Raw genomic sequence first — 16706 nt, forward strand, 5'->3', positions numbered from 1 at the left:
CATTCTGATTTCACCAGATGATACAGAAAATGTGATAGTATTTGTAAATCAAAGAAAAAAAAAATTAATTATTTTTTTCATTTTTCGCAATTTTTCATCATCTACATGGCAAATTTATATGAAACTATCGGAGACTCGGTATAGAGCACAAAAAGTGAAGAAAAAAAACATTTTTTTTTCTCAATTCTCGAACACAGCTAAGTCGTCTATATCATGTGTTGTGAACAGAACGTAAAGATTTGTCATCTCTGTCCCCCAAATCGTGCTTGGCAAATCTTTTTTTTATGCTGTCTCGCTCACCCTTGCATTCACACTTGTTTACAATCGACATTCTACTAACACACAATGCACACTTGTATTTTGCGGCGCGTATTAACTTCGGCATCTTAATAGATAATAAACATACTACTACTCGCTATTACGTAGGTTGCTCCATAATTTTTTTTAAAATGGTACTTATAGTGTTGCCCGATGTAAACCATTGTCATATTCGTAAAGTTTGATGTTTTGGTATGTATTCGTGCCCTGAACCTTTTGTCGTACGAACGCTATTTGTATTGTTTACAGTGACTGGTAAACTGCGACTCAACAAAAAAATGAATTTTACACGTGAAGATTTTCGTAAAATGATTTACTACGATTTTCGAAGTAAATTATCTCAACAACAGTGTTTCGATCGACTTCATTTGGCCTTTGGCAATGAAGCACCAACCCTTCAGACAATTTATAACTGGTACCGAGAATTCCATTGCGGTCGTAGTTCGCTCAAAGACGAGTTTCATACAGGTCGTCCAAAATCGGCTGTTGTGCCACAAAACATCGATGCTGTCAGAAAACTGATTATGGAAGATCGTCATGTGACCTACCGTGAGATTGAGGCATCTTTGGGCATTTCATCCCACAGCATACATACAATTTTGCATGAACATTTAGCCGTAAAAAAGATTTGCTCTCGTTGGATCCCACATAAATTGACCGATGAACAAAAAATGGCTCGTGTGAGTTGGTGTAAAGAAATGCTCAAGAAATTCAATCGTGGTGCTTCAAAAGACGTTAATAAAATCGTCACTGGTGACGAATCGTGGATATATGCCTATGAGCCCGAAACGAAACAGCAGTCGACTGTATGGGTCTTCCAAAATGAAGATAACCCAACGAAAGTTGTTCGAGCAAGAAGCACTTCGAAGCGAATGGTCGCCTGTTTTTTCGGGAGAAGTGGTCATGTGGCAACCGTTCCACTAGAGGATCGTAAGACCGTCAATTCTGATTGGTATACCACCATTTGTTTGCCCGAAGTGTTTGGTGAAATAAGAAAAAACAACCACCGTCGCAAAATAATTCTTCATCACGATAATGCGAGCTCTCACACATCTTTTCAAACTACTCGATTTTTGACCGGTCAAAACATCGAACTGATGGGTCATCCACCGTACAGTCCTGACCTGGCACCCAATGACTTTTTTTTGTTCCCAAGCGTGAAGAAAAAACTACGTAGTCAACGATTTTCGACACCAGAAGAAGCAGTTGAAGCGTTCAAAACACACGTTTTGGAGATATCAGTTTCGGAGTGGCACGAATGCTATGACAAATGGTTTCATCGAATGCAAAAGTGTATCGATCATCTCGGGGAATATTTTGAAAAACAATAAAACCATTTTCGACAAAAAACAACTGTGTTATATATGTTTTTAAAAAAAATTATGGAGCAACCCTCGTAACATCGATCTTAATACTACTACTCATGTTATCATGCGTAGTATGATTGGTTGTTAATAGTTAATAGAATCCTAATAAAATATTATCATAATACAAAATGTATTAACATATCGGATTTGGCACATCTATAGTATAACCCAAGGCATAATCACTTAAAAATGACTATTCCATTGCTCTACAATTCCTGATCCATTCCTTCAATTCATTTTCCATTCTGTTCGATTACTTATTGATTCGTACATATATAAAACATACTGTATTCGAACATTTTTCTAGGAATATTCTCCATACATGAAGAATCACATTTAATGATTTGAATATACACAATACACATATTCACCACACTGACACTGACATTTAATATTTGACATAACCGCAAATCTAATCTAAGTTGAATTGTATTTAAAAAAATATATAAATTACGAGCCAGAGAAAATGATAACTAGGTGCTGTTGTATTTCTGGCAGTAGGTTGTTTTGCAGCCGATTCAATGCGGTGAATATATAAATTCTTCAACTTCTGAATATAAAATCCCCGTTGTAAATATTCGAATTAATTCAATTTTTATTTATATTTAGGTAAATAGTATGCGCTGCAGGAATTATCATGTCATATCTAATGCTTCATTCTTCAACAAATATAATTTGTAAAAAAGTGGTTTTTAAATGAAATGCCAGATAGGATAGAGTTGATAAGTTGTTAATTTTTATTACAGATTCGATCATCGTTATGAATTCCGACGGAATATAAACCACACACCCAGCATATTGGCTGCTGCTGCTGTTATGGCTACAGAGAGTACGACAGCAACTTTAACAACAAATAGCGAACCGTCATTCGTTGAACTTGGCTTAGGTGGATACACGCCCGTTGGTATTCTACAAAATGGATTGGAATTTTTACATGTATCGTATGATTTGCCATGGTTTGCTACAATTGCAATTAGTACAGTCATAATTCGTATTCTAATCACGCCATTGGCTGTCTTAGCCCAACGAAATACGGCTGTAATGTGTAATGTTTTGCCGCAAGTGAATGACATTCAAAGTAAAATGGTTCGAGCGGGTAAAGCGGGTCATTCAAACTATAATTTCATTTCCATTATAAGTTTCCATTATTGTCCCCTAGGTAAAGCAGGTAATACTCTTGAATTTGCCCAATACAATGAGGAATTAAAGAATATCATGAAGGATAAGCGTTATAATCCAATCAAAAATATGCTCGTGCCTTTAGCTCAAGCACCAATATTCATATCGTACTACTTTGGTATCAACGCAATGGTCGATGCACCGGTTCTGTCCTTGCAAACCGGGGGCATATTTTGGTTTACAGATCTAACTGTTGCTGATCCCTATTATATTTTACCATTAATTTCATGCGGCACAATTGCATTGACCATTTACACGGGCACCGATGGAGCACGATCCAGTCACCCAAATAAATTGATTAATTATGTTATAAAAGCTTTACCGGTAATAATTTTTCCGTTTATTATGAATTTCCCAGCTGCTATTGTTATCTACTGGACAACCAGCAATTTTTGGTCCCTAATACAGGTGATAGTCAAATATATCAACAAAATGCGACACAAGCATTAAAATACCCAATTTTTTTATTTCAGGCACCGATATTTAGAATTGAAAAAGTACGAAAATTTCTCAAAATTCCAAAAATTAATCCAGTGCAACCAAAAAAGCAAGAACAAAGTGATATTCAAAATGTTAAAAGGTAAAGCCTTTATTTCTTATTAAAAATGATGCTTATAATCATGTTTATTTTTAGCTTTGTTCAGCCCAAAAAAGTCACCAAGAATATAATCAATTATGAACTATTGATTTCACGCAACATCAAAAATTCAAAAAAATAAATAAATAAAAACTCAGTCAAATAATTTTAAACTTTGATGACGAGATTTACGAAAACGAAAATAAACATTTGAAACTTTTTTATTAGATATATTTGATTGTATCTCATTCTTTTTCTTAATATCAATTTATTTGTATTAAATACACATTTGTTTGAAGTCCGCATGCTACATAAATAATGTTGGCCATTCCAACTGACGTTCTTTTCATGATTGTATTTATAAAAAAAAAGGATCGAAAAAATGAGCAGAAAATTGGATGTATATAAATCTTCTCTTCTCTTCTCTTCTCTTCTCTCGTAAAACTGTGGTATTTTGTCGACTTATATTCGAAATTACTATGTGTGTTTACAACAATGAGATTTCATTTATGAACGCAATTTAATGTAAGATTATCAATTTTGACAAAGAAAAAGAACCAAAATAATTTTTGTTTAAATTAGTGCACATTTTTTTCCAAAACTAACTAATATGCTGATTCCAAACGTTGTGTCGAACACTTTGTCGGCATCGTAACTTAAATATTGCATCCCACTTACACATTTAATTCGTTCGGTTTTCATTTTTTTTATCTTGTAAATAAACCGGGCAGTAAATGCATGACATTTTTTGTTCCAAACTTAGTGCGCGATTTGTGCGAGCGCCCATGCCTTTAAATATCCTAATCAGTTATCTATGGAAAAATACTTTTTAATTATTGTTTTTGTCGAGGGGTGAATCGTTGAGTTGAATTTAATTGAGCTACAAGTCGATTTAATAGATCCAATTAACAGGAACGTAGGGTGAACCAGATAATGAAAAATAATCGAAAGAATAAGGACTGGACCGGCATTACATATTCTGTTTTATGCAGCGTCTGGGCGCAGCGTCGTTGACATAATATGTCCATGGTTATTTATGACAAAAGTGTTATGACAAAAACCACTAACTCGAAATTTGTATCAAATGAATTTATTAAATGCTTTTGTAAAAGATCGCAAAATTGGTGAACATGAGACACGGTAGACATTCTTCAGCCGAATGCAGACGGGCACATTTTGAATGTGACAAACATTATTACGAATAATCCAGACTTGGAGGGAATTGCATCAATTGGAAATGAACGGCTTTAAAACAATTGATACTTGGCTATGGAATTTTTTAGGCACGATGTGTTTTTGTTTAATTTGTAGATTTTGTATTTAAAATTGTCAAAGTTTCATTTAATTCAACGTTAATTTTTGGACAATAAAAATATACACTGCATATCTTCAATAAATTCAATATTGTCATTCATCAGCTCGTAATAATTTCGTAGTTGGCTGCTTCTTGTCGCTTACTTCGAATCAAAAATGCAATTCTGCAAATGTATAGAAACAAATTATAGCTCGTTCAATATAATGTCCAAATGAAAAATATAAATTGATAGAATGAGCTTACGTCATCAGAAGGATACACATGAGAAGTATAACGGCACTAAATGAATTGAATGCCCCTGGATATGTATCAATTGTCAAATTATAGATAAATGTGTAAACGGGTGCTGCAAATGTCAAAACCAAAGCACTGAATGATGTAGATGCAGAAAATACTTTTCCGATTTCAGACGATGGTACTAAAGAAGCCAAATATGCTCGACTCATTGGTAATGCTACAACCTTGAGCGCCATCATCATCGCAACTGCAATAAAACCAATTTCATTGAGAGATTTGATTTTATTTAATCTAAATTCACTTACTTATATATAATTGACTCGAATGATCGGCCAAACCGATCATAACATAATCTGCCATCAGACAATAAAAGCTAATAAGTATCACCAAAATTTCGGGCAGTCCAAACATCTTGTTTAATACATATGATCCAATAAGATTTCCGAATACTTGACAAACCATATTAAAAGATGAATAGATTGCATAATCCGTTATCATCCATTTGAATCGGTCTCGCATAAATAAAAAGTTGACTGATTCAGCACCGTCTAAAAGAATTCAAAAAATCCAAATGATTAAGTTTTAAAGAGCAAAAGAATTCATGATGATCACTTCATTGCATTTACTCATAGCAAAATTACGCAAAATTAATGTAAATATTACGAGCCAAATAAGAATTCGACCGTTATGTTCCCGTCGCTTAAAACATGTATCGAGTAAATCTACCACATGTTTCCATTCAAAAAGAGCTCTCAGTTTTGCCTTGATTTCAAGAAGAAAATAGTTTAGCTTTGAAATTGAAGTTGCGAAATCCCATATAAAATATAACCGCATTTGCTTACCATAAATCCACGTTCCTCGGTTTCATTTTTAATGCTTTCATTAATGAAGAAATAAACACACATTAAACCAAGAAATGAACTACCAGCACAGAATCCAAACGCAATAGAGGCTGATGCATATTGGTATATTGGTTTACAGGTTAAAGAACCGATAATCAATCCAAAAAGGGCGGCTGCTTCTAATCTCGCCAGTCTATAAGAGAAATAAAAAAATGAATTGTGTAAACATTATTTTGATTTGAAAAAGAAAAAAAAATGCATTCAAACCTAAGACCACGATCTTGAACTGATGAAGTATCAGTGCTGTAAGAATAAACTCCCGTAATAAATACAACCACACCACCAAATAGTGAGTATGGAATAAATCCCAATAAATAGAACCATGGATTTAACTTAAAATGAGATGCAGCAATTGATATCACACATAAGAGGCCATAGCTGAGAGAAAATCCTAGTCAACACATTTTACTTTCATTATTATACTTTATGGTTTGAAAAATGTGTACAATGTACATAATACATACCAGCAAAGGAGCTCATTAAAAGAGGTTTCCGACCGTATTTATCCGACCATGGTACAATAAAAAAACTTATAATCGCAGGAATGATATTTATTAAAATATTTTGGCACATAAATATTTTCGATGCATATTTTTCCACTTCCAATTCTAAATCCTTTTTTTTATGAGAACATCAATTAGATACATTTAGTATATATTAATCGAATTGGAATCGATTGAATTTTTGGATTAATTACCACAAGCTCGTTTGGTATCATCTCATTGGTAAGTAATTTACAAGTCGATTCACTGTGGTCAAGCTTACAACTTTGATAAACAATTTCATTTTGAAATACTGTTCCGTTCAAATTTGCCGAGAAAAAAAACAACAAAAACGACAATTCGAGCGGATATGTATTTATTGATTGAACTGCTTCAACCGTTGCTAAATTTATTGTGCTTTGTGTTTCAGTTGACTCTTGAACTTCTTCTTCGTCTTCATCGATATTTGCTTCTGTGAAATCACGTGGCTGAATCGAATCCCGTAAATTTGGATTATTTTCAATTATTTTTACTACCATATCTTTTGAATTAAACATTTATTTATTAAAAAATAATAATAAGAATACGTTTTCTATTGTCGTATATTCATTCTTTGTTCATTGACGATTCACAATTACGCCCCGTATTTACATGAAAGTAATCACATTTAGTTCGTTTTTTAGTCAGATCGTAAATTTGATATATTGTTTACTATTTTTCTAAGCTATTATTATTTGACATTAGAAATCATATAAATACACACAAATACATATAAATATTATACATATAGGTTCTCATATATGACCCTACAAAATTAGACAAACACATACACACTTATACATATACATTTATGGTTATATATTTGTGCGTGTGTGTTTTAGTTACAAAGATTAAATTATAGTTTGAATAAAGCTATATTCAACTCAATTTGAAATAAGCAAGAACATTTGAAAGCAGTGATAACAGAACGATATAAACAACTGGAAAAATTATCCTATTTTTCGAGAAAAAAATTGAATAAAAAATTGTTAAATCTTAATATTTGAAATCGTTTTATTTTAATTTAATTTTATTTGTGATAGATTTTTGATTTCAGGTGGAAAAAATATACGTTTCATGAATTACCATTTACAATAATATGAGAAAGGTACTTTGCACGTAGAAATAAGTAGATCTAATAAATTTAAGTTAAATTTACAATTCGCGACACGAATTCGTATCATCATTGAGCTATTTTTAATTGATTAATATCGTTTATCAGCTTATAATTCGTTCATAACTGGTGGCTTCTTGCCTTCTTCGAATCACAAAGACCGTACTGCAAAGAAATAATCATTAATTCTATTGTGTTTGCATTTTATTTTATATTATTTACTCACGTTATCAATATGATGCAATAAAGATATACAAGAGCACTGAAGAAATTGAATGCGCCCGGATATGTGTCGATGGTGTAATTGTATATGAATGTATAAATTGGAGCTGCACCAATTGGTGCCAATGATTCCATTGAAGTTGTCATTGAATAGATTTTACCAATTTCACATGATGGCACCAAACATGCCAAATATGCGCGACACATCGGCACCGCCACACCTTTCAGCATCACCACAATCGAAGCTAAAATTGAGAAATGGTCATAATTTGGCTTTTTTTTCTTATTTGATTGGCGCAATGAAAATCGAATGAATGTAACTTACCAACATACAATTGCCATGAATAGGTGGCGAGACCGGTAACGATGTATTCTAACATTGCACTAAAGTATCCGAAAATCGCCATCAATATCTCGGGTATTCCGAACATTTTATTTAATACATAAGTTCCGAAAATATTTCCAAATACTTGACAAATCACATTGAATGCTGAATATAAATTATAGTCTGTGATCATCCATTTAAATTTTTCACGCATAAATAGATAACTCAATGCTACCGATCCCTCTGTAATAAATACAAAATTAATTATAAATTAAAATCACGCTTAATTTTTTTCATTTTTTTTTCTATTTGGTTACCTAAAACAAACATGGACGATGCCAACGCTAGGATAATGAGCCAAATAAGACCTCGATCATTATTTTCACGTCGCTTGAAGCAAGTATAAAACAAGTCCACCACATGTTTCCATTCGAAGAGTGCTTTAAATTTAGCCTTCAAGTATATATAAAAAAAACATGATTTTAGGCGTGCATTCTTTCTCTAAATTGTATGGATATAAATTACCATGCGTCCAGTCTCCTCTGTTTGATTTTTAATACTTTCTTTGACAAAGAAATACACACAAATTAAACCAAGCAATGTACACAGCGCTGCGCATCCAAAAACAACAGACGCCGAAGTTAATTTATACAATCGTCCACTGCTCAAGGAACCCAGAAGCAGTCCTACGAAAACAGCCGCTTCCATTCGTGCCATTCTGTTAAATAACAATGAATGGCATTATCACACAAATCAAAAAAACTAATTTGGCTTTTTTAAAATAACATATACGCACCTAAAACCACGATCTCGTTCAAACGAAACATCGCTTATGTAACAAAAAATGCCCGTAATTAATGCACACGTACCACCAAGTAACGAAAGTGGAATAAACGCAAACAAATAAAACCACGGACTAATTAGGCAATATGATGATGCTACGGATATTGAACACAGCAGTGCATAGGCCAGAAAATATCCTGAAAAAGAAATGTCAAAACAATTCATTATTTTAATTTTGAAAAAGTTCGCATGTCTGTCTACTTACCGAAAAATGTACTCAATAGAATTGGTTTTCGTCCAAATTTATCTGACCATGGTCCAATCAGAAAGCTTATAAACGCAGGAATAATACTTTCTAAGATAGCACGAGCCATAAATATCTTCGATGCATACTCTTCGAGTTCTACTTCGATAGTCTTTATTTGAAATGGAAAAAAGGAACATTTTTATATGTGAAGTTGAGATTTCATTCAGACCAATCAATTTACCACAAGTGCATCCGGTATCTCTTCGTTTGCAAGCAATTTACAAGTCGATTCATTGTAGTTCAATATACAGCTTTGGTAAATTACTTGATTTTGAAAAACTGTTCCGGATAAATTCCATGAATAAAACAATAGCAACACTGGCAATTCAAGAAAATACGTATTTCTTGATTGCACTCGTTCAACTGTTGTTTGATTTATCGTCGGTCGTGATACAGATGGCTGCTCTTGATCCTCGTCATTATTTTGTACAATCGGTTCAGTGGGCTGAATTGCAGCCTTTGTACTTGGAATGTTTTCGGAATTACTGCCCTCCATTTTTTTTTTTGTCACAACAATTCGAAATTAATTAAACATTGCCACTGGGTCTACAAAAAAAAATGCAATAAGATTTTATTCCAGAAAATATATTTGTTTGGTTTTTATTTATTGGATGTAAAAAAAAAAATGAAGAAGGCCACATGAAATTAGATTGATCAGTTTTATTATTTTTTGTAATTCTGTCCGTTTGTAATTACAATTGATTGAATTTTTGAAAATAAGACTAAAAACAAGCGTATTTATTTATCCATAAAGGCTGCCATCGGATCTTCATCTCGCCGTCGCTTCATTAGATAGGCTTCGACTTCTTCGTCGGTTGGTTTTTTCACTTCGTACATGCTATTAAATGGTCGTTTACGTTCATCCATTTCCAATAAATGGGTGGCCATTGCATTATTTTTCTCTTCAGCTTCTAAAGCCTTTTCCAAATCGGTTTTTTCTTTGTCCTTATTTCTTGACTTCTTCTTCTTCTTCTTTTTGTTTTTCTTCTTTTTCTTTTTCGATCTTTGTTCTTCGATACTTTCATCTGATTGCGATGAGTCACTGTCATCGTCTCGTCGCTTCGACTGTTCTTCATCTTCGTGTTCATTATCAGATTCATCGGCCGATCTTCGTTCAAAGTGATCATATGAAGTTGATGGCATTGCAACTGTTGATGTTTGTTTTCCATTTTCACCCACGCAATATGAATTTTTAACAAATGAATGACAACACTTGTATCCCCATGCAAAATCACGCCAATAAGAACCAAAAACGCTCGTATGATTATTTAAATAAACATCTTCTTCATATCGGCTACGATTTGCCTGTTTCTCTTGACCCTTTAGCACTTTGCCTGTTCGTGAATATTCAACGTATTCTTCAGTTTGAGCGAGCAACAATGATTTTGGTGGTGCTTGTAAATGCTCTTCGCCACCGTATCGACCGAGAACCGTATCCTTCGTCTTGGACTTAAATTCTTCTTTCTTTTTATCGTATTCTTGTTGAAGCATCTCCAATTTTGTCGGTTCGGCAAGTAAATGAACATCAACACCTTTACCATGTGCTTCCCATGCAAATAATTGTGCTGTCGCATGTTTATTTGTATCACCGCTGTATCGAACAAAATTCTCGCCAGCAAATTCAAGTTCATTTGCGTCTTTTTGTGGATTTGGATTATCACGCATTGATCTTGTTTTTGGATCGTAGTACGCTGAATTTGGATCTAAATTGCGCAAATATTTAGCGGTATCTTCACGAATACGAAGATTTCTCACTGTAATTCGTTGTTTTGAATCGACTTTCGTACCCGGCATATCAGCTCCGTCCGCATATTTATCACCATCTTCTTCCTCATCATCATCATCATCGTCATCGATGCCGCCCGATTCTGAATTGGTTGGATCCTTAAGTTTTTCGGCTTTTAATTTTTGTTTAGCTTCTTCAACTTTCTGATATTCTTCGATAATTTCACGATGTGCTGCCGGATCATAGCCACTCCATCGGTCACGTTTGCCATCATAATCGGTTACGATATTTGGTTGAACGAATTCATCGTGAGCAACAACGTTGCCAGTGTATTTAGCACCAATTTTACGCGGTCGTTCAAAGCAATCTTTTTTCTTGTGCGTCATGGCACCGCAATTGTCACACGCTCCTTTTCGAAATTTCGTTATGACTTTACTTGTATTCACACCACGATGATACCAATCATTAATGCCAGACACACCCGTTTCCTTCTCATCTTGTGGCCGTTGATGTTTCAATGTTGGACCACTTGCATTGTAATACCATGGTGCATTTGAAATATATTGCGGAATGTGTGGATTAATATCTCGACCCTCTTCATCAACAGCAGCTGGTGCTGTACCAGCTTTACGGGCTTCTTCTAATTCTTTTGCTTTACGCCAATCTTCTCTGGACTTTTTCTTTGGCTCTTCTTCGTTGTTGGCTGCATCGCTCAACAATTGCGATACAGGCACACGAGGCGTCGACGAAAGCGACATGATTTTTATTTTTATTTAACTCGCCACCGAATCTTCCACCAATTTAATCACTTAAAACGTTAAGTTAAACCATTAAATTTGACAAATTACGAACAAATTTCAATTGAGTATTGAATGATATACGTCGTAGCTCGTAAACAATGTGAACGTTTATGATTGTATTGTTCCTTCCAAAATATTCAATCAGAGATAGATAGAAAAAAAAATGGCGAACAGCTGTCATTAATGACAACTCACAACGATGTATAAACATTATAAAGAAAAATGGATACGTTCAAACACTGAGTGCGTTCACAATGTTCGTGTTGATTTATGTGTGTTTTGCCATTTATAATGAATAAAATATCTAAACATAGGCAATAATAAACAAAGTTTGTCTCGGTTGCCTTTTCAATCTATTGTATTTCCCTTTGAATTCGCATCTCGACAAGATAGTGATTGTATTAGAAATCAAATTAAAAAATAATAATAATAATTACGATTGAATTACATGAAATGTCCGTAATCTTATCAATGTCATTGAATTGGAATTCTAATGAACCATATATCGTGTATTATAAATGGTTTGTTGAAAAATACACTTCTTTGTCAACGAATCCCAAACAAACGAGACTAAAGTCTAAACCGACCAAATTCTGTCGGTCGTATTTATGGGCACTTTGTTTTTTATTCTGCCATTCGGAGAGAATATGATAAAAAGCTATTCGATACAACGCGCAACTGAAATGATAAAAAATCACGATATCAAAATGAAACAATAGAATGTGAGCTCTGTTTATCGTTCATATGTTTAAAGTCGCAAGTTCATGATACTTAATTATACAAATTTCATTTTAGAAATACACGAAAAGTTTATAACTTGTGTATACATCATCAGAATTGATTTGAACGGAAATGGTGGTGCATTCAAAACTATACTTACATCAAGCGAATAAGAGAAAATGGTAAATTGCCTGCAATCCGGCGTGCAAAAATCGGTTTCTTATAATTTATTGTAAACCACTTTTTTTAATTAGGTCGAAGCATAGATTAAATCATGCATGATGACCAAATGATACACACAATTATCTGCAGCAACAAAATTCAGTCATTTGTGATGTGTTTATCAATCAAAAACCACTGCACTTGAATTTAAACGACAAGATGCGAATCAGTTTTGCCCTTAAAATGTATTGGCCGTCTAACTTTCTGCTTCAATCAATCAGTCAGTCTTGTTGAAAAATGAAAATATTTCTTAAATTTTAAATCCGAACGAATTGTTCAATTTTGTAAACAAAGATGTCAATCGAACAATGTTCAGTGTCAAAATATTGAAGCAAAATGGAATTCAATTTGAACTGTCGACATTTTTCTTGCATATGTTATTACGTATTTTTATTTTTATCGAAGGGATATCGTTACTACACTACAAATTAATTGAAACTAATGAACAACATCAACAAATAATCGACCATGTATGTTGAATACTGCAATGAGAATACAATTCAGTACAGTTAAATTCTATCATACAGTCAACTAAAAACAACAACTGCAAACATAAAGTATGTACGTAACGATAGAAAGAAAGCGTTTCAGTGTGTATTGCTCGTATGGGTGCGCCTGTGCATGTATGTGGACATGAAGTGTGTATGTACATTGTTGGTGAAAACAAATGGTCCGCATGTGTTTGTTGGACTAAACAGCGAAAAGCGTGTCAATACACATACGCTTAAGACGTTCATATGCTCAACGTTGGTAAACAAGCGTTGTTAAGTGAAAAAAATGTAACCATTCGTTTAATGACTTGTTCAATAATTTATTTAATTTATAATGTATTTTATCCAGTATTTTTGTTTCATTTAAAAAGTTCACATTGACAATGTATTCACAAAAAAAAAGCGAAATGAGAATGGAATCGAGCTGCCGAACGAAACCATAAATATTGATAATGCCAAACCTATTTTTGTGTCGATTTCATTCTACTCTTTTGTTTCTTTTCCTTTTCGTTTCTCTTTAAAATTACCAGTCGCAATGCAACGTTCAAAACTGTTGCTTACCAATGAAAAATGTCACTAATCTTATTATTATTATTATTATTATTATTTCAATACACAATCTATTAGAAATGACTAAAACAATTCTTGTTTTTTCTTCTCTGTTGTTGCTTCCCTTTTAAATATTAACAATTGAGTTCCACTGAACTTATAAGTTGTTGTCAGTTATCAAAAGATATTTGTCGTTTAACTTTTAAGATGTTCGAATTTGTAGCGGGTATCAATTTGTTTGACTTATTCAAATTGGTGATCGATCGCGATTTATCATTGTATGGGCTGAGATTTTTCTGATTGCGGCCGGAGAAGCTAACATTCGACGTTTGTTTTTGTGCCGATTTTGAATCGTGATTTTCACGTAATGCACTTGTGCCAACATTACATTTTGACGAACTATTTGTTAGTGGTTTACGGCTATTGTCATTTTCATTAGATGTCGTCAATAGGTCACCACCGGTTATCGATTGTGTGCTTGAATTCAGTTTATTCGATGCATCGAGCCGCATCAAATACTCATCACGATTGATATAACCGCTTAATCTTTTGGCCGCATTTGTTTTCGTTGTATCCATTCGCGCTTTCTCTTCCAAATAAATTTCGTCCACCGTTTTGCCTTGAAGTACGAAAAATACCAAACGATCCGCCAGCCTAATTTTTTTTTGTGAATAAAGATAGTTTCACTTAGTTTTCGTTTTTAAATATTAAATAATAAACACTTACCGAAGCATAGTTCCGCTTGTGCTTTCGGTTTTTGTTGGTAACGATTCCAAATACAGTCTTTTTACCACTTTTCCCAAAATCGAACCGTACTGATTGAAATTACTGTGAGCAGAGGTTATTGATTTTTTCTTAAGCGCCGTTGATACGGCCCATAACAATTTCTGCTTGTGGCTAGCTGATAATTGATTATTTTGGTACATCGTATTATCCGAATTCCATTTTTGTATAAAGCTGCTTTTTAGATGTTCAGTACGTTGAAATTTACTGCGATGCGGTTCCATATTCTCATCGTCTGGTTCGAGTCTTCGTTTCGAACAAATCGATACATCACTACTTGTTCGATTAAAACTGAACCGATCGGGATGGTTATTTGACTTTTTGTTGGAATCGTTTAACATATTGAATGCCGAATTTGAACAACTTGAACTACTGACATTTGATATTGATCGTTCCAATCGTGGACGATTCGGTGAAAATAACGCTCGCTTTGACTTTTCAATGCGTCGTGATAAGTCGGAGGATATCGAAACTGGCACTGGATTTTTAACCTCCTCTTGAGTTGGACTCAAAAATAACGCACGTTTCGATGTTTCACGGGTGGCCGTACCAAATTTCGGCACAACCGGCACAATTTTGCTTGCACTCTTTTTTAACGAACCTGGCGTTTTACGACCTATACATTTTGTATTTCATAGACATATCATTAGAAACTCATTTTAACATAAGAATCCATTGAATATAATACCTGGAGTTCGTCGATTTCCTAATGCACGTCGTTTTGGTGTTGTGACTTTTTCTTTTCTGCTTAATTTTCTGCATTGACGAGAAAATTATTCATGAAATTAATCAAAAAATAAAGTTGTGGTCGATAAAGAACAAAACAGCAAGATACAGATAAAAAAAAACTGTGGTTAGATACATTTAAAAAGAATTGTTCACTTACGAAGTATCAATTATACATGGTTTTGTTCCTAATTTTGATACATTTGACAGATTTGATTGAGATAATAAATTGGCTGAAGAGAAAATGGCCCGCCTCCGCGCCAAATGGCTCAACCGGTTCCCGGGCGATGCCATTCTATTCAAAATAAAAGAATAATTTCGTTTTTAACTTTTTCCGTTTGTCGAACCAAATTGTGTTGCCACAACAAATTTAAAACTTACATTTTTCGTATTTGTTTCTTTTTAGCACTCATCGATGCATTAAATGTAAATGAGGTTCCAGTTTCTTGGCCAACATTCCTTTCAACCAATTTCATGTACATCGATTCAATGTTTTCCGTATACCTTGTACGATTATAATGCACACCATATGCATTAACCATTTCAATTTCGGGCCATTTTATATTTTCAATCGCTTCAGGATTGAGTGGCCTCGTGAAAATTTGATCACAAATGTCTGATTGCTTGGTGCCGTCCGTTTTGTTGTCATTGTCTGAATCCATAAGCGCAAAATTTCTTTTGTACATGGATAGCAAATTGCCAATATCATATTGAACATAAGTGACCGACGGCGGTGGTATAACACCTGATAGTAAATTTGTTATTCGTTTGCTGATCGTTTTTTCGGTCTTTTCAATAGAATTATCGAAATTATTCTCTTTTTCGTCATCTTTATTTGACAAAAGGCTATCGTTTATATCATCGATAGAACGTTGGTTTGTATTGGTGTCTGTTTCTAAATCATCTTCATCGGAGAATAAATCAGGCGATCGTTCTCCAAGGCTTTCACGACTTATTTCCATTTGTGCCTCTTTTCTCTCACAATGGCAATCAAATAGTGCATAACATCGGCAACTCTATTTAGTTTTTTTGCTTCAGCTAATTTGAATCCGTGATTTATTGCTTGAAATATTTTCATCAAGCAAAAACACTAGTTGCCCATTTAATTACAGTAAAACACTAGATTATTCAAAATATATCTAATAATGCACTAAAATTTCACTGCAAAAAAATCGAGAGAGAAAAATGAATAGGAATAATAGGCGCGCGCACTAAATAAATGCCAACACAATTGCACACACCATTGACTTGCGTTAATCCGAACGCCCTTATGTTTGAATGTAAGCTGTCAAAAATCTAATACGCAATCGCTTCGCACTCACGTATACAATATAAAGCAAAGCGCCAAATTTTTAGTGTTACACACATACATTTGCATATGGAACTTAATGCGATCAAACTATATTCAATGCATTTTTATAATTGGCAAACAATATGATTTTTTTAATGCATAATTCTTTTATTTTTATTTTGTTTTGTGTAGAAAACATTTTTATCCGTTCATTTACATAACGTATTTCTG

General features: G+C 33.7%; 4 protein-coding genes across 8 annotated transcripts; 1 reads left to right on the forward strand and 3 right to left on the reverse strand.

Annotated features, from left to right (window-relative positions):
* Positions 1-2091: 2091 nt before the first annotated feature.
* On the forward strand, positions 2092-3625 carry LOC116337636 (mitochondrial inner membrane protein OXA1L-like). 5 transcript variants are annotated; one of them, XM_031762325.1, is made up of 6 exons: positions 2092-2211; positions 2295-2362; positions 2432-2853; positions 2950-3272; positions 3338-3444; positions 3499-3625. In XM_031762325.1, the coding sequence occupies exons 1-6, from the start codon at positions 2152-2154 to the stop codon at positions 3581-3583; spliced, it is 1065 nt and encodes a 354-aa protein (XP_031618185.1). In that variant the 5' UTR covers positions 2092-2151; the 3' UTR covers positions 3584-3625. The 5 variants fall into 5 exon arrangements, with proteins under 5 accessions (XP_031618185.1, XP_031618186.1, XP_031618184.1 ...); XM_031762326.1 differs by having other exon boundaries at positions 2432-2790; positions 3499-3624; XM_031762324.1 differs by having other exon boundaries at positions 2432-2781; positions 2845-3272; positions 3499-3624.
* A 1176-nt stretch (positions 3626-4801) lies between these two features.
* On the reverse strand, positions 4802-13166 carry LOC116337604. The gene is made up of 17 exons (XM_031762283.1): positions 12574-13166; positions 9349-9713; positions 9126-9276; positions 8874-9057; positions 8603-8795; positions 8395-8530; positions 8078-8320; positions 7757-7997; positions 7640-7695; positions 6593-6918; positions 6360-6510; positions 6103-6286; positions 5836-6028; positions 5620-5755; positions 5299-5541; positions 5000-5240; positions 4802-4919 (listed from the first exon to the last, which is right to left on the reverse strand). The coding sequence occupies exons 2-17, from the start codon at positions 9661-9663 to the stop codon at positions 4856-4858; spliced, it is 3057 nt and encodes a 1018-aa protein (XP_031618143.1). The 5' UTR covers positions 9664-9713; positions 12574-13166; the 3' UTR covers positions 4802-4855.
* Positions 9813-11956, reverse strand: LOC116337427 (pre-mRNA-splicing factor Slu7). The gene has a single exon (XM_031761993.1). The coding sequence runs from the start codon at positions 11649-11651 to the stop codon at positions 9906-9908; it is 1746 nt and encodes a 581-aa protein (XP_031617853.1). The 5' UTR covers positions 11652-11956; the 3' UTR covers positions 9813-9905.
* A 537-nt stretch (positions 13167-13703) lies between the features above and the next one.
* LOC116337446 lies at positions 13704-16451 on the reverse strand. Its single transcript, XM_031762023.1, has 5 exons — positions 15566-16451; positions 15345-15479; positions 15147-15214; positions 14402-15074; positions 13704-14329 (listed from the first exon to the last, which is right to left on the reverse strand). Exons 1-5 carry the CDS (start codon positions 16144-16146, stop codon positions 13846-13848), a joined length of 1941 nt encoding a protein of 646 aa, XP_031617883.1. The 5' UTR covers positions 16147-16451; the 3' UTR covers positions 13704-13845.
* Between the last annotated feature and the right edge of the window lie 255 nt (positions 16452-16706).

The sequence above is a fragment of the Contarinia nasturtii genome, unplaced genomic scaffold, assembly GCF_009176525.2.
Source record: "Contarinia nasturtii isolate CC-2019 unplaced genomic scaffold, AAFC_CNas_1.1 Cnas_scaffold_285, whole genome shotgun sequence".
NCBI lineage: Eukaryota > Metazoa > Arthropoda > Insecta > Diptera > Cecidomyiidae > Contarinia > Contarinia nasturtii.